The sequence below is a fragment of the Macaca thibetana genome, chromosome 20 (assembly GCF_024542745.1).
Source record: "Macaca thibetana thibetana isolate TM-01 chromosome 20, ASM2454274v1, whole genome shotgun sequence".
Taxonomy (NCBI): Eukaryota; Metazoa; Chordata; class Mammalia; order Primates; family Cercopithecidae; genus Macaca; species Macaca thibetana.
Window position 1 is genome coordinate 46384317 of NC_065597.1, and position 25756 is coordinate 46410072.

At 43.1% G+C, this 25756-nt stretch overlaps 1 protein-coding gene across 5 annotated transcripts in view; it reads right to left on the reverse strand.

Moving 5' to 3' along the window:
- ZNF267 (zinc finger protein 267) overlaps positions 1 to 25756 on the reverse strand; it is a 136815-nt gene that overhangs the window by 34770 nt on the left and 76289 nt on the right. The window contains exons 1-3 of one of the 5 annotated variants that reach the window (XM_050773474.1): positions 9384 to 9401; positions 9231 to 9283; positions 2083 to 4487 (exon numbers count right to left, since the gene is read on the reverse strand). The exons of 2 other annotated variants lie outside the window; for them this stretch is intronic. Coding sequence is in view for 1 of the 3 variants with exons in the window: in XM_050773471.1 (XP_050629428.1) it covers positions 9231 to 9233 (3 nt within the window). In the remaining 2 variants the exon portion in view is untranslated. Of the gene's footprint in view, positions 1 to 2082; positions 4488 to 9230; positions 9418 to 25756 lie in introns of those variants that run through there. 2 more of the 5 variants (XM_050773473.1, XM_050773471.1) reach the window with 2 other exon arrangements.

Here is a 25756-nt window from a genome sequence, read left to right on the forward strand (position 1 = left end):
GCATTGCCTCTCAAGGTCAATAAGCATACATATTTAGTATTCTGGGCCCCCTGTAAGTAATGTGATTCTGCAGGTTTGAAAAGTTTCCATGAACTGGCTTCTTTAACAAGTCCCCTGTCAATGCTGATGTTGCTCCTCCTAGACCCAATATCAATAGCACTCAGCTAAAGGAAGCAGACACAGCAGAGTCCCTTACACCCAATACTCTAATCACAACAAAAATACTTTTTGGGCCCGGCGCGGTGGCTCACGCCTGTAATCCTAGCACTTTGGAAGGCCGAGATGGGCGGATCACAAGGTCAGGAGATAGAGACCATCCTGGCTAACACGGTGAAAGCCCGTCTCTACTAAAAATACAAAAAATTAGCCGGGTGTGGTAGCGGGCGCCTGTAGTTCCAGCTACTCGGGAGGCTGAGGCAGGAGAATGGCGTGAATCCAGCAGGCGGAGCTTGCAGTGAGCCATCGCGCCACTGCACTCCAGCCTGGGTGACAGAGCGAGACTCCGTCTTAAAAAAAAAAAAAAAAAAACTTTTCGTTCACAGCGAGGACCACCAATCACTGTCCTGAAAGATCACATCCTTTGCCAGCCATTTAAAGTCTACAGATACAGAGACTAGAGAAGACAGTTAGGTCTAAGTCAGCATTTGGAAAACAACATGGAGACATGCATTAAAGCAGTGTTTACTGAGCTTGTACTAAGTGCTCACAGTATGCACTGTGCTGGGAACATCACATGGTGCCAGTTAAGCCACATAAACCTCTGGGATGTGGCTCCTGAGTATCCCATAATTCCCAGCAGGATTTAGATAATGGCCCAGCCTTTCTATTTCTTCTTGTTTCCCTATCACTATAAAAGCTAACTATAGACAGATGGGAGGGATACAGAAAGGAAGGGGTCAAGTTTAGTTCGGAAGAATTTCTCCACTGGGCGCGGTGGCTCACGCCTGTAATCCCAGCACTCTGTGAGGCCAAGGTGGGTGGATCATTTGAGGTCAGGAGTTCAAGACCAGCCTGGTCAACATTGTGAAACCCTGTCTCTACTAAAAATACAAAAATCAGCTGGGCATGGTGGCACACCTGTAATCCCAGTTACTCGGGAGGCTAAGGCAGAGAATCACCTGAACCAGGAAGGCAGAGGTTGTGTAAGCTGAGATTGCGACACTATTCCAGCCTGGGCAACAGAGTGAGATTCAGTCTCAAAAAAAAAAAAAAAAAAAAGAAGAAGAAAAAGAATTTCTCATTATTCTCTTTATATCTTTACACTGACTTTGTTACAACTTGTAGAGCAACTACTGGATCTGCAGAAATGAAAAAGAGGTTGCCAGGTGGAATGTTTCTAGAGGTACTGGTTTCAATAAGAAAAAAATTTAATTTTCAAATAATTTTGAAAAAGTGAGTCCTTTACTCCCATTTATCTGCTTTTGGGTTTGGGGAAATTGTGAGCGCCACCTCTGAAAAGATGGCAGCAGCAGCCACCCTGAAGTCTGATCTCCTCTAGTCAGTTCTATGAGGGGAGGCTCCAGGGTAGGGGCAGACCTGGACCAGGCTCAGAAGAGGATGAATTTGGGCATGGATTTGGGGAGGGCTGGGGCAGGGGCTGGGCTAGACTTCTCGTCTCTACATTGCTGCTTTATTTTCAGTTGTCTTTCCTAAGCCTGACCAACAAGAACTTGACTCCCATGGGTTGCCTTGTTTTAATAGTTTAAGCTTCATTCTATTTTGTAACATGCAACAACAAACAATTTAACCAAAACGCATAGGGCTTTCTAGGAAAATTATATTAGTAGCTACATAATTATCTTTAACAAGAAAAAAGCAATATAAATAATCATTATAATAACAACTCTTTTGTCCATGGGTGGCCCTTCAGGTGGTGACATCAGAACTCACAACGTCAACATAAGGGCAGTGTCCCAAACCAAGTCCAAGTTCCCTGTACACCTCTGTTCTTGCTCCTGACCACATGATGTTGAATTCAACCATTATCCATCTGCTCTAGACTGAAAGTTCCTGGATGGTAGGGACTATGGCTGCTGCATCTGTTTTCCTAGTGGCCATATGAAATGGAAGCAATTGGTTTACCTATCAGTATGAGTCTCCAGGCCTCCTCCTTGTATTTCACCCACACATTAGAAAACTGGAGCAACTCCCACTTGGATACCAAATAAGGAGATTCCTTCTGTTAAAAGAGAAACAAACCCTGATGACTCATTCCTCTCCCTCTGAGACAGAAGCAAGATTAGCCCATTGTCAGCCTGTCCCCTGCCTGCACAGGATATAACCAAGTGTCTCAAGGACCCCTAGGTGCTGGTGAGATAGTCCCTGTAACTGTGTGATGAAAACCCAATAGTGATTCAGGCAGGAAAGACTCAAGTTGTCCTTGTGGAACCAGAATAGAAAATTGAGTTGTCATCGTAGGGCCACAGATCCAGGATCCAGATATGTTATTACCTATACCTGATCAGCTAACTCTTAGGTACAAGAAAGGACAAGATTACCCTACTCCAGTAACACAGCTCACAGGTAGGCGCAGCTTCACTCATGGCTCCCTCCCTCTGCTAAGGTGCTGCTTTACACTTACAGATTCTGCCACGAAATTCTGTTTATACAAAGTCCATGTTGATCTCTCACAATGAAGAAAACGTTCCCTGGATTTTCTATATATCCTGAGTCCAAAGTCTGGCCCTGTCTCGTGGATCCCAGGTGAAGACCAGCCTTTATGTGCAGACTCCAGGTGGGATCAACCTGGCTCTGCATTCTTGGGTGTTGCTGTGAAGAAAACTAGAGGAGACAGCCCCTCAGGAAGGCTGCTCTCACACATCCTGGAGAACCCCAGGACCTGGGTTCAGAATTCACAGCTGCATATTTAGGTGTTGGAGGGGCAGGGAAGTGGCATGTGCCTTCTGCACATTCATGGGCATTTGGGCAAGAGGATGAGGGGAATGTTGAGATTCTCAGGCCTACTCCATGCATGTGTGTGTGCCTGGTTGGTTTCCAGGCCCCATGGTCTTTAAATCAGTTTCAGGTCTGAAGATGCCAGAGGCATGGAAAGACAGAGCTGGAATGGCTAACTGACTGATGCCCTGTGAACTTATTTTTGTAGAAATGTAGCCAAACGGTTCTAGAAGGGACTGAAGATTCCAAGTAAGCAGAGAGACCATTCTGCCTGCAGATTTTGGGAGTAGTGGGCACTGTGCTGCACAATTGTGGGTTGTGAACAGAAATCAAAGAGGGAAAGGACCCTCTGGAGTGAAGTCTTACAGGCACCTTACAGGTTTATATTCTGTATGGTAATTCTGGGCAACGTTTGAAAAATATAATGAAGAAGAAAATCATAAAATCATCTCCAACCCCAGAAAAACTATCCATAGTGGTAGAAAAGAAAGAAAACTCTTTTGTGACATAATTAGCCCAGAATGTAAAGGACATGATAGGCAACCTGCTAAGAGATTAGAAAAACACCCACTGGTGAAAAGTCACCATAATTAGTCCTCAATAGAAGACCTGACAGCACCATTCGTCAGATAGAGTTCATTCTAAATTCACCTGGGAATTGGGAGGCCATCTGTGGTTTTTAATTGGCTACAGTCAAAGGAAAAATAAACTTCATGTCTTCGTGACAGGCAGATTTGCAACTTGGAGCCAGATGCCTGCTCTCCTAGAGAAACTGTGGGATACGGCTCTATCTTCTTTGCTATTTACATTTAGAGAAAGGCAGTAGTGAGTCAAAAAGACTGACAAATGACCTATTTAGCTGTTAGAGTGATTTAGACAGATTGTAAAACAGAAAAATAATTTACATATGAAAGTTTTCTAAAGTAAAAAAAAAAGAAAAATTTCTTTCCTTATTTTCAAGAAGGATTAAGTATTATATATATTTCTAATTTGTATTTGCTCTTACAACAGCCAAGCCTAGGGCCATGGTCTTGAGCTCATGGACATCTGAGTTCCAACAGGTGCTGGATTCAGGCACCTGTGGGGTGGGGAACACTGGGTACACATAAAGAAGGGGCTTGTGGGGAAGTAAAAGGCAGAACAGAGGAAGGTGCTATCGAGCCATGAGCAGAGGGTAGTACCAAGTTGGTGGAAGGACTGGTTTGTGCTACAGATACTGGCCCAGGTGGGGCTATGCTCTGACATATTCCTGGGTCCATGCAGGCAGATGAGATTATGATTGGATGGTCCACAAGCCTAGTTTGATGGAGAAACGAGGCCGCTGCTACGGATTCAGTGCCTAGGATTACAACAAGCCAGGAGTCCTCAGGCACTTGAGTGGGTTTTTGGCAGGAAACTGGAAGCAAAGGTGCTACGGATGTAATTCCTGATGGTCAAGCCTTCTCCTGGGAGGGACGGGGACATGCCAATGCCTAGTTGGTATGTTCAGGAGTGGGTGGGAATCATGTAGTAGCAGCTGGGTGGGGGAGGGGGTCTCTTCTCAGAACGCCTTTCCTCTCAGTCTTCAGTCCCCTCTCACCCTAGCAGGAGACCTGGAATCAAAGGACAATGCACAGTGGGACAACCTGTGTGCAGAACAGAGCCTCCCTTCCCCCAGACACTTGGGAGTCTCTCTCCAACCCAGGCCTCTGTGAGGTCTGTCTTCTGACACCAAATGTGTAGAGTTTGCTGAACACCAACCAATCCTCCAACATCAACTGAGTGCCAACAACTTAATTCTGACACCACGCAGAGTCAGCACAGGCCCCACAAGTTCTGGGCTCTGTTCCACAACACTGCCCCCACTTCAGATGCCAGTCACAATGCCTGGGGCACTATCTATACTTCCAAGCTACTGCCTGTAAATCGAGGGCACCCATAACCCTATCCTTAAGTTCAATCATTTCAAAGATCTATTCAAATAACTCAGCAAATTGCTTTACTTATGTTTATCAGGTTATCATAAGGATACAGTTCAGAACAGCCAAATGAGATAAATACATACAGGGCAAAAAAAAAAAAAAAAAATAGTGGGAAAAGATAGGAATAGTAACCTAGTAAATAGCTGTGATTAAAGAAATCCCCCATCTTCTGTGTTCTCCAAGAACAGCTTACTGCAAAAACCACCCTATTATGACTTCGATGATGCTCCCTGATTTAGTCATCACAAAGCCACAGACTCTCCAAATTCCCCTTCTGACTCAGCTGAACAGTTCTGTCTTCAGTGTTCAGAATAAACTACTCAACCAAACTTTATATTTTTCTCCAAGTTGCTGGACTTTGACACACCCACAGCCTGGTCAACATTCAACACCTCCCTAAGCCCCTCCTAAGAACAGGCTGACATCAGAGTGAAATATTCTCTGATCTAGAATCTGATATTGGCATCTTAATCCTGCCCTTCCCCTCCTGCCTTCTGAGCTTGTTTGCTCCTCCCTGTGAAAGCCAGTCTTTGTCTGCCTAACCTTTGAGATCCACAAAGATCTTACAGCTGGTGCTTTCCCCCTGTTGCAATACACCTTTAGAATTAAGGAACTTCTTACCTAAACTTGAATTGGTTTTATTTGACAAAATCAAGTAAAATGTGGGGAAGGAACTGGAAACTTAATATTTTACTGCAAGCCTCAAGTTAATCTGGGGGAACACAGTGTGGCAGAGATTTGAGACTCTGCGTGCCAAATATTAGGAAAACACAGGGGGAAAACCAGTTGTCAAGGGCAGTGTTAAAATGATTAATGAGTAGGCGATTATATGGAAGTGGTTGTAGTGCCCTGGGTTTCCAGGGAGAAAAACCAAAACCAGGACAACAATTTCTATCCTCAGAAAGAGCCTCCCAACCCTAACTGCCTCTTTCTGTGGATTTTCAGCTTTCAGCTTTCCAGGGCTCTGTAGCTTCTCAGTATAAAGGGCTTCTTCCATGATTGGGGTGAGCAGGCTGGGACATGTGCAGGGGAAACTCCCCTGGAAGAACTAACTGGGCTTCAGTGACCTCTTCTTGCAGGCTCAAGACTGGGTTAGTTTGCACTCACTGAGCTCAGGCTTCTGCTTCCCAGTCAGGGTTATTCAATTAGTATTCAATGAGAAAATGCCCAGTGTTTGAAGAAAGCAAAACTACTCAAACAGCGTTTATAGAATAAAGGAAACTGAAACGCCTTTATAATTTATACCTCAACAGAAAATACAAAAGTATCTATCCCTTTCAGACAATAAATAGGCCACTTATTTCCATGATAACAGATCATTTAGCAAATATATATAAACAGTTCTAGCAGGTGCTAAGTTCGGCATTAAAGCCGCACATCCAAGGCCAGGCATGGTGGCTCATGTCTGTTATCCCAGCACTTTGGGAGGACAAGGCAGGAGGATCGCTTGAGCCCAGGAGTTTGAGACCACTCTGGGGGCAATACAGTGAGACCCACATCTCTACAAAAAGAAAAAACAAAATAGCCAGCCATGGTGGAGCACCCCTGTAAGTCCCAGCTACTAGGAACTAGGAAGGCTGAGGTAGGAGAATCACTTGAGCCCAGGAGGTTGAGTGAGCTGTAACCACACCACTGCACTTCAGTCTGGGTGACAGAGGGGAGATCCTGTCTCCAAAAAGCAAAAAATAAAAAATAAACTCAACATCCAGACAAGAGGATAAAGAACAAAGATATCCACTGTCATAACTTCTTCACCCTACAAAAAAAAAAGAAACTGATGTTTTGACGAAACTATGTAATTCACCAATTAATCTACCACACATTGTTGTGAAAATGTATTCACTTTCTACAGCCAATAATGAAAGAAAGATTTTCTCCATTTCTTTTCCCTGGCAGCATTTCCAAAAGGTGAGCCCTGAGATTGTTTTAAATTACTCTCAAAAAAAGAACAAACCTGAGAAACTTACTACACTCACTCAGCTGAAAAAAAAGATAGTAAGAATTTTTAACAATGAATTATATGACTTGATATTTTAATTTTCTGAAATCCACCTTTCACGGCCTTGGAAATGCTTTTTATCTTTCAAGCTCTACTGATGAAATTTACACTAATTGAAAAACTGAAGTAGAAATAAATGAACAAATCTTTCTAAGGCAGCAGACTCAGGGAGTGGTAATGCTGATTGAAACACAAGACATAACTGGCTCAAGTGTCAAGTCGGGTCACGGTATCATCTGGGACATTCTCCTACCCCAATACTGCTCATTAAAATGCTCAGGGACCATCCTCCCAGGAGATCCTGCACTGTGCCCCCACGCACTGCAGCCGAGTTTGCAGCACCTCACTGCGGTGGGGTTTTTGTTTTTTGGTCCTTTGGGAGTTTTTCTCCCTTCACAAATCTGAATGAATCTGGGGGCAGGAATCATTTGTGACTGTTTACTCTCAATACCAGCAAACAATTGGCTGACCAGCAATGTGTCTCCAAGGGATGAAAACTAGCTTTGAAGAAATAAAATTCTTAAGTCCCAAAGGGTTATCTTTTTAGGTTAAGGGTGGCACATATACACCATGGAATACTATGCAGCCATAAAAAAGGATGAGTTTGAGTCCTTTGTAGGGACTTGGATGCAGCTGGAATCCATCATTCTTAGCAAACTATCACAAGAACAGAAAACCAAACACCGCATGTTCTCACTCATAGGTGGGAACTGAACAATGAGATCACTCGGACTCAAGAAGGGGAACATCACACACCGGGGCCTATCATGGGGAGGGGGGAGGGGGGAGGGATTGCATTGGGAGTTATACCTGATGTAAATGACGAGTTGATGGGTGCAGCACAGCAACATGGCACAAGTATACATATGTAACAAACCTGCACGTTATGCACATGTACCCTACAACTTAAAAAGTATAATAATAATAAATAAATAAAAAAAAAAAAAAAAAAAAAGGGTGTCCCAGGAGATTTCTCTCAGCCCCAGGGCATCCAGCTGCTCCCCTGGGGGGCTACACTTCCATACCTTGGGCCATCCTCTAACAAGGAGGTGACCTGGGGCTGACAGTCACTAAACATTTCAGGAGAAATGGCCACTGTGGGCATCTTGAGTCATCCCAGACAGTACTGAAATTCAGGAACAGGAAAAGATTGGATAGAGAGTGGCTATACAGGGCCCTGTGCAAAACCTCAAGTCAAAAGACATTCTTTCTGATAACGTATCTGTGCCTAGGGAAGATGAATGAAAAAGAGGCACAAAGATTTTTTTGCAGTGGAGTGTCAGGGACTTTTTTATTCTCTCTTTCCTCTCATGTGAAATGTATACCAAAATAACACAAATCTTTAAAAAAGTGTCATCCACTGCTCTGTGAAATCATGATTAATGAATAAAATACTCTATATGAAATGTACAGTAAATGACCAGTAGTTAATAATGTTGTGAATTGGAGAGGGGAAGTTGGCCTTTGGAAATGTCGGGAAGGAACTGGAAATTTAATATTTTACTGCAAGCCCCGTTAGACTGGGAGAACACAGTGGTGGATTTGAGACTCTGCGTGCCACACACGTTAGGAAACCGCAGGGGAAAACCAGTTCCCCTGGGCAGTGTTAAGATGATTAACGAGCAGGCGATTATACGGAAGTGGTTATAGTGCCCCAGGTTTCTAGGGAGAAAAACCAAAACCAAACTCACATGCATTTCTTGTAAATTACAACTTTAGGGGAAAACAAAATTCAGACTTAACGAACCACAAAGCTCCAATTCACCTCCACCTGCATAGTCTAAATAAGGCAACTACAGAACTGTAACCCATCGGTTAATTTGGTCCGCTTACTCATGCACCTTATAAAAAACATTTCCTTCAAGCCCCTGTGGGGACCTCCGAACCACAAACCAGGACTGCAGGTTTACCACGTCACAAATCGCTATTTGCTCAAATTCTTCAACGTTTTAACAGTGACTCCCTTTAATTCTTAATAGGAGAAAGGAGTGACTGAGGACCCCACGGGGCACAGTTTCTCCCCACACACGAACCACACACCGAACCTGGGTCTCCCCTGAGACGCTCCCGTCCTCACCGCACAATCTGGGGGAGACGCGGGGCTGCGGCGCGGAGCCGCCCAGAGAGGGCTCTGGCCAGGGCCGAGGTCGCTCTGCGGGGTCGGGACGGGACGGGACAGGACGCGAGGGGTCCCGGCTGCCGGCCTGGCGGCCATCTTGCAGCGGAGGAGACCGAGGGCCGAGCTGCGCCCGCTGGGACTCGGGGACCAGACCCCGGAGCTGACTGCGGGGAGGCCCGGGTGCCCCTACAGCGGGTTCTGGCCGCTTCCGACCACCCCCTTCCCCACTCTGGGGACCCCCGACCCCCACACTCACCATTTCCCAGCTTCCGGGATGCTCTGGCGTCTTAGCTACGGATCTCCCAGTGCCTGCAGGTCACAGAACAACAGAGACTGTTTATTCTCAGAACGTGAAGCTGCCTGGGCCTCCCAGAACTGAAGACTCAAGGCCGTGATGAGGAGACCCGACCTCTAACTGGAGCCGACAAAGGCCCCCGCCAAATCCCGGAAGCCGCCCCTGCTCTCCGGCTTCACTCCTGATTGGATGGTTTCCATTCCAGCGCCTCTGATTGGATAAAGCTCCATGCCCCGCCCCCTCATTACTAGTGGGTTTTTTTATTTTTATTTTTTATTTTTTTGAAAGGGAGACTGGCTCATTGAGGTGCGGCCGCCTGCCGCGGGTATTACAGCTAATTAAGGGGTGAGCTGCGACTTGAAATGCACTTGCTCTTTCCCTTACCTGGTTCTGCTTGTATAAGACATCTTATTAGCTAATTAAGAAGTACATTTAGACACCTTTAAAGCAAGAAAGACCCTCATCCCGTACCACACTGTACCCCACTGCTAACGCCACCGTGGGAGGGGGCCCCTCAGCTGCGAACAGAAGACTGTACACTTCATTCACGTGTTTTCAATTAGGCCTTTGCATGATACATACACTGAACCAGTACAAAAGCATCTTATAGGGGCATGCAGGCTGGGGTCCCAGGAGGATGTTGCGGGCAGTGGTGGAACGTGGAAGAGGGGCTGGCCTCTTCTTCTAATCTACAACTCTGCCCCCGTCTCCTGGAGTCTGCATCAATGGCAAGGGGCCCGCTGACTGTCCGTCTGTCTCTCCTTCTCAATCCCTTCAAGCTCAGGGAAGAAGGGTCCTTGGCAGCCACAGGGCTGGGAGCTCAGTTCCTCTGGGCCCTGCTGGCTCAGGCTCAGTGGCCATGGACTCCTCCTCTGGTTTTTGTTTTTGTTTTGAGACAGGGTCTCACTCTATTGCCCACGCTGGTGCAGTGTGCAATCATGACTCACTGCAGCCTCCCGGGCTCAAGCAATCTTCCCACCTCAGCCACCTGAGTAGCTGGAACTACAGGAACATGCGACCATGCCCGGCTGATTTTTGTATTTTTTGTAGAGATAAGGTTTCACCATGTTGCCCAGGCTCGTCTCGATCTCCTGAGCTCAAGCGATCCTTCCACCTTAGCCTCCCAAGTAGCTGGGGCTACAGGTTACTAGTCAGTTCTCCAACTCCTGAGCTCAAGTATTCTGTCCGCCTTGACCTGCCAGAATGCCCTATCCCTGTTTTTCTGGAGTCTTGGAGCTAGTGGCGCTGCAGCACCTCTGCTTTCAGATTCTCCTAGTCTTCCCGCTGAGTAGAAGGTGGGAGAGGAGGTGGGTGTCAGACTGGGCCAGGGCCCTAGGCCCCCATCTAGCTTGGTTAAACTCCCGGTTGGGACAGTTTAGGCGCTGTGCCTTATTCAGTGAGACGCGTGGAACAAATACTTCCCTCCCCAAAGCAGAAAGATCCCTGATTGCTGACAATCAGGATTCCATGCGCTTGACTCGGCCTGGGGCCCTGCTGCCTCTCACCCTCACACCCAGTTCCAATTGCTGCACTCTGTGGCCTCCCTGCCACCAGATTAGGTGTAGATAATGGGTATGGGGTGGGGCTGCTGACACCACTGGCTGACCAAACCCCTTTCCCACATTGAAGGGAGAAAAGGCAGGAGGTTAGGAGCTCCCAAAGGCAGCACTGCTTGTGATAGCACCGCGGGAGTCCTTAGGGCCTACTAAGGGGCTGGACTGAAACTCAGGATCAACTTTGTCTGACTCCAAAGACCATGCACCTCCATGGACCTCACAACTCAAGCAGCTTCCCTAGGCCTTTGAGATCCTGGAGACTGACTCTTCTGCAATAGAAGAAAGATTCCTTTTGATTCTCATCCTTCTAGTACTCTTCACAATTGGAAATAATCCCCACCAGAGAATGCTTCTGAAATGTCTTGGAAACATTTAGAATAATTTGGGGAAATGGCTGAAGGCTGGGTTTAAGAAATCAAGGCCTAACATTCTATTTTTCATTTCTTATGGGAGAGATTTGAAAGCACTTATAATAGACTCAATATGTCTGCAAATTATTTTTGTCCCCTTTCAGTATTTGAAGGCTGTTGATGATTTTCAATTCAGATTAACTCAAACTACTGTGCCTGAAACAAACTTTTACTCTGAAAGCAAGAGACACAAAGGTATATCTGCTGAGAAGACATTTTCTCCTGCCACAATTTAGCCAAACAGCTGAGTACGTCTTAAAGTCAGTCCTTGATTTCTAACAAGTCAAGCTATTTGCCAAGACCACAATCAGCATATGACTGCTTCAACTACTTCATCGTACCAAAAGATTGACCAGACAGGTCGAAGCTCTGAGGGTAGAGTGGTGAGAGGACCCGCACTAGCAGGTGGGCAGCCATAGGTTCATAGGTGAGAATCACTCATTAGGTGGGGTGTTTTGAGGTCCTGATATTTATGACACAATTAATGTGTATATTACTAAAAGTAAATTATAGAACATTACAAATAATACATATATAAACTAAGCATGTCAGCAATTACAACTACTGTTATTCATCATTATTCTAAGTGTGACCATTATTATTACCACAATTAGAAATAGGAGTTGTGGTTGCTGCTGCTGCTGCTGCTATTGCTGGAGGGATGGTGATAAAAACACCGAGTAAGGTTCTGCTGCCTCCTCCACCTATGGCATCGGGAGCTGCTGGCTCATTAGTTTGATGCACACACTGGACCTCTTTGGTGAAGTTGCAGCTGAGAGCCTTCAGGCTCTGCTATGGCAGAATTTGAAGGTGGCAGGTAGGATGGTCCTGGGGTGCAGTTGACGGTGAAGAGGTGCACACTACTTAGTGAATGAGTGGAAGCCTTTGGTGAAAGGCAGAGTTTGTCCATGACACAGATCAGATTCCACTTTGACTGGGGCCAATTAGTGAAACAGACACATCTGCAGAACTGGAAATGGAGGACAAAGATTCAGTTGATGTGTTCCAGAAGCAGACAGGAGTGTCTACTGAGAACATACTCACTGCTTTACCCCAGAACTCTGTTACTACAAACCAAGCAGACATTCTCACATAGAAAATCGCAATATGGTTCCATCACGTCTACTGGTCCAGCATCCCTTTCTCTATTCTTCACTTTCCTGTTCCTCATTCCTTTATTGTACATAAATTATCGGGTGTAGCTATACAGACATATTGATAGTTTTTGTTTGCTTGCTTGTTTGTTTGTACTGAATGAACAATGATCATTGATTTCCAATGACCATTGGGGTCACTGGTGTTGAGTGATTTCCAATGAAGGCAGGTGAGGGAAAACACTGGTTCTGTGAAAAGACTCCCTTTCTCCACCAGGGGCTGCTCACTCACCGTTTATCTCTATATTCCAGGACTTTAACAACAACAATATAAAAAATATTCCTTTAGGCTTGTTGGGAGCAGGAAAAAAATAAAAGGGAATAACCCTTGCATACATTGTTCAATTAGAAAATTTTATTTTTAAAAATATATCATTGTAACGCTAAGGACAATTTTATAACTTTTTAAATGTAGCTGTTACACACAGAACAAATCTGTCCTCACACAGGATAAGTGACAATTAAAAGAACAGAACAAATTCCAGATATGTTCTTCTTCAAAGCTAGGATCTGGTTGTTTAAATACACATCTTGTGTAACATGAAAAGGAAAAATGTAGTATATAAATCAAAACAGGAAGTAAAGTTTCTCTAGTCACCAAGTGTGTTGGCTGGACTGAAAATGAGGAAGAAGGGGTTTCCGTCTGCAATAAGTTTGAAGTGCCCCCAGGAGCCAGGGAACTGTCCACACCCTCTGAGGCTAGCCCCCTCCTCTTCTGCGTGGGGCAGGGTGCCTGTGAGATTTCCATGTCCTGGCCCACGAGGTGCATGGAGGGTGGGAGGTTGTCTGTCTCACACCCAGGCAGATATCCTTGTTCCAGGGCCCTCTGGTAGATATTCCCAGGATCTCCGTAGGCTGCCAGGGTCACACCCCTTCAGAAAAGTTACATAGGTAAATTGTTCTTAGGGGTCAGTCCATGGTTGATACCAAGCCACACTGCACCCTGGATAGAGGGCAACACATCTCATGCAACTGCAAACTACAGTAAAGGTCTATCTGCTGACAAAATCTGAGAGGCAGGAAATGAGACATCCTCCTTATGCTTTGAAGGAAAAGACAACAGGCTAGAAGTGGTTAGCTCATGTGTTCATGACTGCCATTGTCAGGGTGAGCTGAGTAGTGCATGAGCTCAGAAAAGGACTGTGCCACATGACAAGCTGGAGGGGGTGTGACAGGAGAGCGGGGAAGATGACAAATAGACTACGGGAAGCAAAATGGAAGTTCCGCTTCATGGAAACATAGTACATTCTTTCCTCACAGTGAAGAAAAAAGGAAGAAGAGAGAAACTTGAAGACAGGCTTTATTTTAAAAGGAAAAAATATATTCTATAACAAAGTCCTAAGTAGTCTGTGGATGGCATATCTGTGCTTTCATGCAATGATTGGGTGAAACATGCTACCACCACATCAATCAAATTGGCAACAGCATTCCAAAAAAGTAAGAAAAAAGAATAATGGGGTGTGTACTCTTGCCAAAGACACCTGAAAAACTCAATTTCTATGCATTACGATGAGAAGAAAAGAAAAATTACCCAGATTGAATCAGGGACGGAACTAATCCTCGGATGAAATGCACGCAAATGTGTATTTCCATGTGTGTGTGTAGTGTGTGTGTGTGTGTGTGTGTGTGTGTGTGTGTACTGTGGTGTGTTTGCCACTGAGTATGAGATACGCTGCCTGTTTGAACTAAAGGAAATGCTCTGAGTTTAAACAAAAGTAAAGTCCTGTGGAATCCAGAATCCTCCCACCTAGTAGGTGGCTCTTCAACCTCAGGTTTCAGTCTCAGCTCCTTTGAGAGCAGCCACGCAGAAGACCAATTGCGGTGGGTGGGGGACTTGGTGGAGGGTGCCAAAGGTTTTGTTGGGGGCTAGGCACTAATTTGGGAGAATTCTGTGAAAGAACGCATTCCCACCACAACCGGGAGCTAAGTCCTCATTTGGGCTCCAGAGGCAAAGTGGTCACTTCATTTCTCACCCCTCTGCTTTCTTCTCCACTCTGAAGTTGGTCACCAGGTGGCGGTGGAAGATCAAAGATAAATATCACTAGAACCCGAGCAGGCTGTCTTTTCTTTTTCACTGACAAATAATAATTTTATATATTTATGGGGTACAATGTGATCATTTTGATATATGTATACATTATGGAAAGATTCCATCAAGCTAATTAACATAGCCATCCACTCACCAATTTATCTTTTTTTGTAGTGAGAACATTAAAAATTTAATTTTGAAATTTTGAAATGTACATTATTCACTGTGCTCACTGTGCAGTGCAATAGATCGCTTATTCCTCCAGTCTAACTAAAGCTTCGTATCCTTCCATAAATCACTTCTTTTTCCCTATCCCACCCTTCCCCCTGACCCAGCCTCTGGTAACCACTTTTCTAGTCTCTATTCTTTGTTTCTGTGAGATCAATCTTTTTAATTCCACAACTAAGTGAGATCATACAGTATATGTCTTTGTGTTCCTGGTTTATTTAACTTAGTATAACATCCTCTGGTTCAATCCAAGTTATCACAAATGACATAATTTCCTTCTTTATGAAGGCTAAATCATACTCCATTGTGTAAATACACCACATTTTCTTTATTCATTCATCTGTTGATGGACACTTAGATTGCTTCTATATCTTGACTGTTGTCAATAATGCCAAAATAAACACAAGAGGGCAGATCCCTCTTCAATAGCCTAATTTGAATTCTTTTGTATATATATCCAAAAGTGGAATTGCTGGATCATAGGATACTTTTTTTTTTCTTCAATTTTACTTTAACTTCTGGGATGCAGGTGCGGCAGGTGCAGGTTTGTTACATAGGTAAACGTGTGCCATGGTAGTTTGCTGCACAAACACATCACATAGTTATTAAGCCCAGCATGCATTAGCTATTCTCCCTGATGCTCTCTCCCCCAACCCCCCAGTAGGCCCCAGTGTGTGTTGTTCCCCACCATGTGTCCATGTGTTTTCATTGTTCAGCTCCCACTTAGATGCAAGAATATGCAGTATTGGGTTTTCTGTTCTTGTGTTAGTTTGCTGAAAATAATGGCTTCCAACTCCTTCCATGTCCCTGCAAAGGATATGATCTCATTCCTTTTTATGGCTTCATAGTATTCCGTGGTGTATATGCACCACATTTTCTTTACATAGGATACTTATATTTCTAGGTTTTTGAAGAACTTCCATACTGTTTTCAGAATGGCTGTACAACTTCACATTCCCACCAACAGGGTACGAGGGTTTTCTTTTCTCCACATCCTTGCCAACACTTGCCTTCATTGGTTTTTTTGATAAGTGACATTCTAACAGGCCTGGGGTTACAGATATTGCTCTTTTCTATTCTCAATTAAGTGGTCGGAATGTTTTATTTAAAGTCTTTAAATGGCCTTGAATTCTCCCATTGAAAACGGTTTCTCCTGGTATTAGCATAATTTCAGACTACTCATCAGAATGACAACATGCCATGTGAGATGACATGGGGTGGGGAGGGCAATTGAGAGAGCTGCCGCCAGAACACAGACAAAGGAGGAGAAGGGCTGGGATGCCTGTGGAGCTAATGGTGAAACTTAACAGAGAAGAACAGGGGAGAATCGGAAAATGAAGCCAGCAGAATTCTTGCACCACGGAATCAGTGTTGCAGCCTAGGAACAGGCGTCCTCTCTCCACATGCAGAAGCAATGCCACTTCTTCACCTGGATGTTGCCGTCTTTGCCTGCAGATACAATTTCACTCTAACAGGACCATTTCTTAGTCCCACCCCAACCTCTGAGGAGGCAGAGAGGCTAAAAGTTAATCACCAATAACCAATGATTTAATCAATCATGCTTATTTAGTGAAGCTTGCAGGGAAGCCCAAAATGAAGGGGTTCCTAGAGCTTCTGGATAGCTGGATACATGGCAGTTCCTGGAAGGTGGGGTGCCCACACCAAGAGAGGACCCTGAAGCTCCAGGTAGACGGTGTCAGAATCCAGTTGAATTATACAACACCCAGCCGGTGTCTCCTGCATAATTGGCTGTTGATGCAGAGAAATCTCCATATATTTTGGTGACCAGAGGTCACAGAAGTATTCTGTATTGATTGTTGAGTGAGGAAAAGGAAATACACTTTGGTTGATTTATTTTTTCTATATCTCTCTGAGTTAGAAAAGTGAAAAATAAGGTGGGGGTGTGTATATATTAATGACAAAAGTTGTTCAAGAGAAAGACATGTAAAACTGGCATCTACAAAGGAGAAGTAAAATCGTTTTGATAAACTCATCCCAAGAAATGTGGAGAAACAGGTCTAAGAAACACGTTCTGTTGGAGCAGACCATCGTGTTTATGAAAATCTCCCTGCATGATATTCACATGCAGCCTGGGTTGACATCCACAGCCTCAGAAGAACAGAATTCTCTTTGTCATGAGCTGCTCTAAGGGCAGGGATGACCTTTGTCTTTCCTCATCTTAATGTACCACAGGGAGGCAAGAACTTCAGTAAGTGGGATTCACAGCAAGGTGCAGATTAGAACTCCCTACAGAGGATTTCACCATCCTATGAGGTCCCATCCCAGAGATTCTGATGGGGTGATCCAGCTTAGGGTCCAGGCATCAGCAAGCCTGAAGCCCCCAGGGGGCTCTGATGCACTGCCAGTGCTGGGAAGGTGACCCCCAGAGGGTCCGATGCCCAGGGAGCTTTTTCCCCTGAGATAAGGAAGAGAGCTTCATGGACGTCTTGGGGCCTGTGGCAGAGGACTAGGGTGTGACCAAGGAACTCTTCTTAAGATAGACTGTGGAGGGGTGCGTGGGTTCTATACTAATGTGTTTTTCAAATGTGTTTCAGGCTATTGCTGTTCTTGAGGATATGTCAGGAAATGCTTGTGTTCAGCTTTAGAACTTAGGGAAACTCGTCAAAACTAAGGAAAATTGTTTCCATAATTTTTGTATAAATAAAAATGATTTCTAATTTCATGATACAAAGCTCCATGAAGTCTGTTTTCATCTGGCTGATAGAAGTAAAAAGACATTCTATTCTTGTCTTTGTGTGTGTGTGTGTATACAGAAGTAAAACTATTACGCAGATTTCTTTGGTGATACATAAGGAAAAAAGGAAAGAAAAGATCTGGGCTGTGATGGGAAGTGGTTTCTACCTGTTTTTCTGAAAGTGTGACTTCAAAAGAGTTAAATCACACAAACCATGACAACAATTAGTACTAGTGATCCTTTTTTAAGGTAATAAAATGGAAAATACCCAATGGACACAAACATGTTCAAAGGTTTTTTTTTCCCTCAGGTCAATTTCCACCATCATAAAAAGAGACAAAGTGATTATATGATTGGACTGCCACTTGTCCCCGAAAGAGGTGAGAGGAACAGACAGTAGGTTTTATTACTTTTATTTTATTTTAAATAAATATTACAGTAGTAAACAGATGTTTTAATGACAGCTTATTTGAGCTCCATTGATCCTTTGAATCCATATGAAAAAGCATGCCCATATCTGACCACATTCAGCTGCACTGGGAACCACAAAGAAGGAAAAAATATTTACTTCAATGTTCGTTAATTGGGATTTTAAAGTGATGCTTCTTCCATAGAGCCACAGGTTGGTGAAAATGTGACAAGGGCTGCTGTGATTTCCAGAACAAGCTCCCATCCTCTGGGAGTCCTCAGATGGATTGATCCTGATGGATCAATTCCTGGACATATACACCCTCTCAAGACAGAACCAAGAAGAAATTAATTCCCTGAACAGACCAATAATGAGCTCCAAAATTGAGTCAGTAATAAATAGCTTATCAATTAAAAAAAGGCCAGGACAAGATGGATTCACAGTCAAATTCTACCAGATGTACAAAGGAGAGCTGGTACTATTCCTACTGAAACGATTCCAAAACATTGAGGAGGGAGGCCTCCCCAACTCATTCTATGAGGCCACCATTATCCTGATACCAAAACCTGGCAGAGACACAATAAAAAAAGAAAACTTTAGGATCAATATCTTTGATAAATATTGATGCAAAAATCCTCAACAAATACTTGCAAACCAAATCCAGCAACACATGAAACAACTAATCCACCAGGATGAAGTAGGCATCATCTCTGGAATGCAAGATTGGTTCAACATACATAAATTAATAAATGTGATTCATCACATAAACATAACCAAAGACAAAACCACATTATTATCTCAATAGATGCAGAAAAGGCTTTTGATAAAACCCAACACTGCTTCATGTTAAAAACTCTCCATAAATTAGGTATCAAAGGAACATACTTCAAAACAATTAGAGATATCCATGAAAAACCCACAGCCAACATTATAGTTAATGGGCAAATGCTGGAAGCATTCCCCTGGAAAACAAGCATGAAACAAGGAGGCTCATTTTCACCACTCCTATTCAATGTAGTATTGAAACTTCCAGACAGAGCAATCAGGCAAGACAAAGAAATAAAGGGCATTCAAATAGGAAGACAGGAAGTCAAACTATCCCTGTTTGCAGATGACATAATTCCATACCTAGATAACTCCATGGTCTCAGCACAAAAGCTCCTTCAGCTGATACACAACTTCAGCAAAGTTTCAGGATACAAAATCAACATACAAAAATCACTAGCATTCCTGTACACCGACAACAGACAAGCTGAGAGCCAAATCAGGAAGACAATCCCATTCACAATCGCCACAAAAAGAATAGAATTTCTAGGAATACAGCTCACCAGGAAGGCAAAAGACCCCTACAATGAGAATTACAAAACACTGCTCAAATAAATCAGATACGACACAAACAAATGAAAGAACATTCCATGCTCATGAATAGGAAGAATCAGTATCATTAAAATGATTATACTGCCCAAAGCAATGTACGGATTCAATGCTATTCCTATCAAACTGCCAATGAAATTCTTCACAGAACTAGAAAAAACTATTTAAAAATTCATATGGAACCCAAAGAGAGCCTGAATAGACAAGGTAATCCTAAGCAAAAAGAACAAAGCTGGAGGCATCATGCTACCTGACTTCAAACTATACTACAGGGCTACAGTAACCGAAACAGCATGGTACTGGTAAAAAACAGGCACATAGTCCAATGGAACATAATAGAGAGGCCAGAAGTAAGGCCACACAGCTACAACCATCTGATCTTTGACAAAGCTGACAAAAAGAAGCAATGGGGAAAAGACTCCCTATTCAATAAATTGTGCTGGGATAACTGGCTAGACATATGTAGAAGATTGAAGCTGGACCCCTTTCTTATACCATATGCAAAAATCAACTCACAATAGACTAAAGATTTAAATGTAAAACCAAAAACTATAAAGTACCCTGGAAGACATCCTAGACAATACCATCCTAGACACAAGAATGGGCAAATATTTCATGACAAAGACACCAAAAGCAATCACAACAAAAGCAAAACTTGACAAATGGTATCTAATTAAACTTAAGAGTTTATGCACAGCAAAAGAAATTATCAACAGAGTAAACAGACAACCTACAGAATGAGAGAAAGTTTTTGCAAACTATGCACCTGACAAAGGTCTCCTATCGCAAGGAACTTAAATTTACAAAAGAAAAACAAACAACCTCATTAAAAAGTGAGCAAAGGACATGAACACACACTTTTCAAAATAAGACATACATGTGACCAACAAGTATCTGAAAAAAAGCTCAATATTACTGAACACTAGAGAAATGCAAATCAAAACCACAATGAGATACCACTTCACACCGGTCAGAATGCCTATTAAAAAGTCAAAACATAACGCTGGTGAGGCTGTGAAGAAAAGAGAACACTTACACACTGTTGGTGGGAGTGTAAATTAGTTCAATGATTGTGGAAAGTAGTATGGTGATTCCTCAAAGACTGAAAAACAGAAATACCATTAGACCTAGTAATCCCATTACTGGATATATACCCAGAGGAATATAAATCATTCTACCATAAAGATACGTGCATGTGAATGTTCATTGCAGCACTATTCACAATAGCAAAGACATGGAATCAACCTAAATGCCCATCAGTGACACACTGGATAAAGAAAATGTGGTACATATACACCATGGAATGCTATGCAGCTAAAAGAAACATTATCATGTCTTTCACAGAAACATGGATGGAACTGGCAGCTATTATCCTTAGCAAACTAATACAAGAACAGGAAACTAAATACCATGTGTTCTCACTTATAAGTGAAAGCCAAATGATGAGGACACATGGACACAAAAAAGGGAACAAGAGACACTGGGGTCTACTTGAGGGTGGAAATTGGGAGGAGGGAGCAGAAAAAGTAACTTGGGTACTAGGCTTAATACCTGGGTAATGTCGTAATCTGTACAACAAATCCCTGTGACATATATTTACCTATGTAACAAATCTTCAACCTATGTAACGAACCTTCACATGAACCCCTGAACCTAAAATAAAAGTTAAAAAAAGGGAAAAATTAAAAAATTAAAAAGAGGGACTACACCAAATGTGATGAGAACGTAGGGGAAATGGGACCCTCGTACAGTCTTCATGGGAATGTGTAATGATATCACCCCTTTCCAAAACAGTTTGGTGGTTGTTCCCTTTTTTAGACATTAAACTCTGAAGTATTTACTTAAGGGAAATTGTAATGTATGCCTATTCAGCAACTGGTACATGAATATTCATGCCAGTTTTATTTGTAATAGACAAAAACTAGACACAATTTACATTATCTTCAACTAGTGAATGAATAAAGCTCTAGAATGCAATTTTGCATTGAAAGGCAATGAACTGTTGATACCTGCTACAGTGGGAATGGACCTTATGCTGTGTGAGTCTATTTATACAGAATTTTGGAAAGTGAAAATCAATCCATTGTTACCGGAAGCGGTGGTTGCTTAGAGATGGGTTGGAAGGAGTGCAAAGGAAGAATCGCCATGGGGGTAAGTAATCATGATAAAATGTCTGGGGGGAATTGATATGTTCATTGTCTTGACTGTGTTGATGATTCCCCAGGTATACACACACATCAAAAAAATAAACACTTTAAATATATGCAGCTTATTGAAGGTTAATTATACTTTAATGAAGCTGTTTTTAAAAATAAGCTCAATTGAAACCTGTAAAATGGAAGTTTAAAATTAGGCAAATAATATAATCCAGGTTGAAGAATAAATAAAAATATGATCAACAAGCATTTAATACATTCTGACAGTTTTAGAACAAAGAAAATGAAACAACAGCATGGTGATTTTATTTGTTCATCCAATTGAAAAAATACCAACATCTCTCCCTAGAGAAAACTGTTAAAGGTTAGCAGATATCAGTCCTTTATTGACTCAGGGTGGGAGAGTAAAGAGCTAGTCTTTTCTGACTTATAGGGGGAGGATCTACATATATATTTGTTTTGCTATACTTTGCAATACACAAACACATATGAATGATTATACCCTAATATTTTTTATTACAAAGAAATGCGTGACTGTCATAAAACATCCAAAAACATCAAATGTCTAACATGAAATACAAAATTTATCAGTAGTTTTAGACCTAAATGAAAGTTTCTACTTTGAGGGTATTGTTCAAACTCCTTTCCCAAGAGTGCCCCCTGTTTTGTCATGTATTAACACAGTGTGTCTAAAATTGCCTAAAAAGTAGCAGGTCTTTCTTCTCACTCTCACACAGCTGTGTCCTCTATTGAATAGGGTCTGGGTGACCCCAGCTAAAGCCTCATTTGATCTACCAACAGGCTCCTTTATCTCCTGTCCAGGGAAGGGGCGGGCCCATTTTCTTCCTAGGAAGAGCTCTGAGCTTCTCCACCCTAGGGACCAGGCAGTGTGACTGTGATGAGCCAGCCCTCAGCGGCGAAGACATAGGCCACCTGGGTGGCCATGGCACAGGTTTGTACCACAGCACAGAGGCCCCTGGAGCCAGATGAGCTCAGACAGGTGCTGCCAGGTCAGCAGAGAATATGCCTACTGTTCCCACACCTGGGCTGTGTTGTGATAACTGGCTTCAGATGGAGTGTGCAGAGAGGTCACCAGGCTTTTCTGAAGTGGCAGTGGGAGGTCTCTTGAGACTGAGATCCGGGCCACTCACTGTGCCTAGTGTGGGCCTCTCTGGATCCCCCACAGCAGGCATCATGGGTCTCCTCATTTCACTGATATGTACAGTGTCAGAGGCCTTGTGTTTCTTTTCCAAAGTCAAGCAATCCTTTTGCAGTTTTGGCTCATGTGATTGATGGTGTCTTGAAGAGGAAGCATGTGAGTGAGAGACTTACCAGAATAGCTCCCACGGATGCTCATTCTCAGAATGTCCCCATGCACCTTCAGGTGAACCCCATTTGTCTTTCCTCCTCCTTCCTGGCCCCCTCTGCCTCCCTAAGGAAAGGAGGCTAAACCCCTCCTGGGACCCCAAATGCTTTCTGGATGTCGGGATCTCTAAAATCCTCACAGCCACTGAGAAACCCCTTTCCTCCTCAAGCTCTGTATAAATAACCTGCTTATCTGCCCTTTGGAACAAAAAAGCAAGATGCCACCTGCTCTATCTTGGCAGTTGTCCATGGAATGGATTTCTCTCTTCCTAGAGTTTCCCCTTCTGAGCCGGACTCTGATTCTGTGAATAAAATGAAAGTTTGAGTGACTGCCTCCAACTGAACACCTTAGGTGCTCTAATCCATCCTGGACACACCATAGCAGAGGTTACCACAAAACTCGGTTCTTCTCTGTTCTCCAGAGTCCAAGATGTGTAAGACCCTGGATGCCGAAGAGCTCCCAGTCCCTTCCCAGAGGAGACTGTGTTTACCCATCCACTATCTCTTCTCACCTTGGAAGAATCACATCTTACATAATTTAGCAGTGCTTTTCTGACTTTGAGCTTACTTTCCTTGGAATTCTATTCCTCATTTGAATTGGGCTCTGATCTTAGTGGAAAAGAAAGTTTAGGTGACTCATCTCTTCCTAGGCACAGAGCCCCAAAGTCTACACCTGACCCATATTTGTGGGTCATTCACTCAATCAAGGCTGTTCAGTCAGTGTTGAGTGTGAATGGGAAGCATAGAATTCCAGGGGATCATCGCCATATTTCTGAAATCTCTCTGATGACCATAAGTCATTTCCCATTTCTAATCTCAAAATGAAACCCCACTAAAGACACAGATCAGTATCCCTAATTCTACCCCTCCTGCCAGCCTCCATAGGAACAGCTAAAGACTTTACCTTGCCTTGCGCGGGGCTCTTACTGAATGAGAAGAGGGTGTCTTATCTTTTCTTCTGATGGTTTTTCCTCCTTATCCAAGCCCCTTTCTGTAAAGGAGATCTGTTGGAAAGAAGGTGGGTCAATGGATCATTGGATGGAGGGGCAGTGGGAGTCTGGTCTTCAGTTCCCCATCCCATGGTGAAGCTCCAGTGAAAGGTGCTCACTCTCTCGCACATGCCCAGAATCAGGTGCAGGTTGTTCTTGTGAACCTGCTTTTCTAAGCCCTTAGGCTGGGCATGGGTCACTCCTGACACTCGTCATGGCCTCAGTAAGAAATTTTTCCATCCTGAATGCCCTGGGGACCTAGACACAGATAAGGGGAGACTTGCAGAGCCCTGTCATCATGTTAATAAGCAGGAATTCAAAGCTAGGGGCAAAGGAACAGGAATGCAAGGAACTTTTCCTTATCTGATTTGTACCCCAATACCCACCTTGAAGTATTTAAGACCCTGCCCAGATTTCAAGATGCAGAATTAGACAGACCACATATTGACATGTGTATATATACTTTGCAGATGAAGAAAATTATATATAGTGTTAAAATTGTACACATAGATGTTATAATTTCTCAAATGCTTGGAAATGACAAATATCAAATTATAGTTCATTACATTAGATACATGCATATGTGGTAAGATAATAATGCAGAGAAAATTAAACACCAAATAAAATATGCTTTCCTAGCTTGAAAGTGGGGGAGATGATTAGATCAAATGCGACTGCATTGGACTGATTAAATCACATGTAAAGCTAACCCAATCAACTGAATTCTTGAGGCAGCAAAAAGTCCAGCTGAAGAGGGAAACCTTCCCTCTACCTCATTGTCCCTCAGTCACCCTGGGAGCCCCACTATGCTCTGTAGAGTCTGCTTGGCATCCATGATCTAGGCTGATCCATTCAGCTGGATTATCATCATCAACCTTGCATACTTTGGTTCTTTCTCTTTGTGTTTCTGTTTATAACAAGTTGTGGATATGACTTTGCATTATGAATTTCCAGACACCTAATGAGCCATTTGTCTGTTTCCTGTCCTGAAAAACCAATACTCAAATCCAAAAATATATCCTCACAAGAACCTCTGAAAGCCACCTGTGATTGATGCTGACTCACTGACGTCGCTGCTCCAGATTTTAGGACACATGGCCAGCATCAGGAGGTGCCCAGTGAAGTGCTGTGGTGGGACCCTGTCCCCAAACCCATGGAAGAAGCAGATGCTGAAACCAAGAAAGCCTCAGCAACTTCTGACCCCAGGACCCTTTAATAAGGAACAGAAGGAACAAAGAAAATGAGATAGCTGAAGGATTGAAATAATCCTTGAACATTGGAATCTTTGGACATCACAATTCCAGTGTCTCCTCCTTTACTGTTTGTCCACAGCCTTCTCCTGGCATGAGTAAAGAAACTCAATAAAAATACACAAAGGGCTCAGTATACTCTCAAGTTCCTCAACTTAGAAGCCCATTCTATTCCTGAAGGATCACTGCAGGCAGGTGTATGGGGCTATCTTGAAACTGCATGTACAGGCCAAATAGCAATAGAGTGCAAATCAAAGTACATCTTGATTATACATTCAAAAAAAAAAAAAAATACAGAGGCTGCCTGGAATTGGAAGTTGGATCTGAAATGAGACCAGGAGAATCCTTGGTAAAGTTTGCAAGACCTTCAATGCTTCTTTCACTCCAAAACACAGGCAAACACTGTGCCCTTTATCCTAACCCCCAGGTGCAGATGGGAAGTTAAGACACATACAGACACTAAACACGGTTTTTTCTGCAGCAAGAAGATTTTCAGAGAAAGATACTTCTGCATAACTTACCCAGGAAACTTGAAGCATCATCAAAACTTAAGTGTAATGAGATAATCTTATAACTCTGAGGGTATTTTCCTCCCTCATTTCCTGCTCAGTTGCTCTTAATTTGATTTGATTTGCTTCTATGAACATTATCTTAGAAACCCAGCATAACCAAAAAGATTCCTCACATATATGTACTTTTGTTTTGTTTTGTTTTGCTATTATTTATATGTCCACCACTAACATGCTAGCATGGGCACTTCTACACACATTTTCAAGTAGTGTTATCAGATGCATTCTAGGAGGTAGAATCCTGCATGCAAGAACATGTTTCTTTCAACTCAATACATATTTGTTAATGGTGCCTTAAAAGGC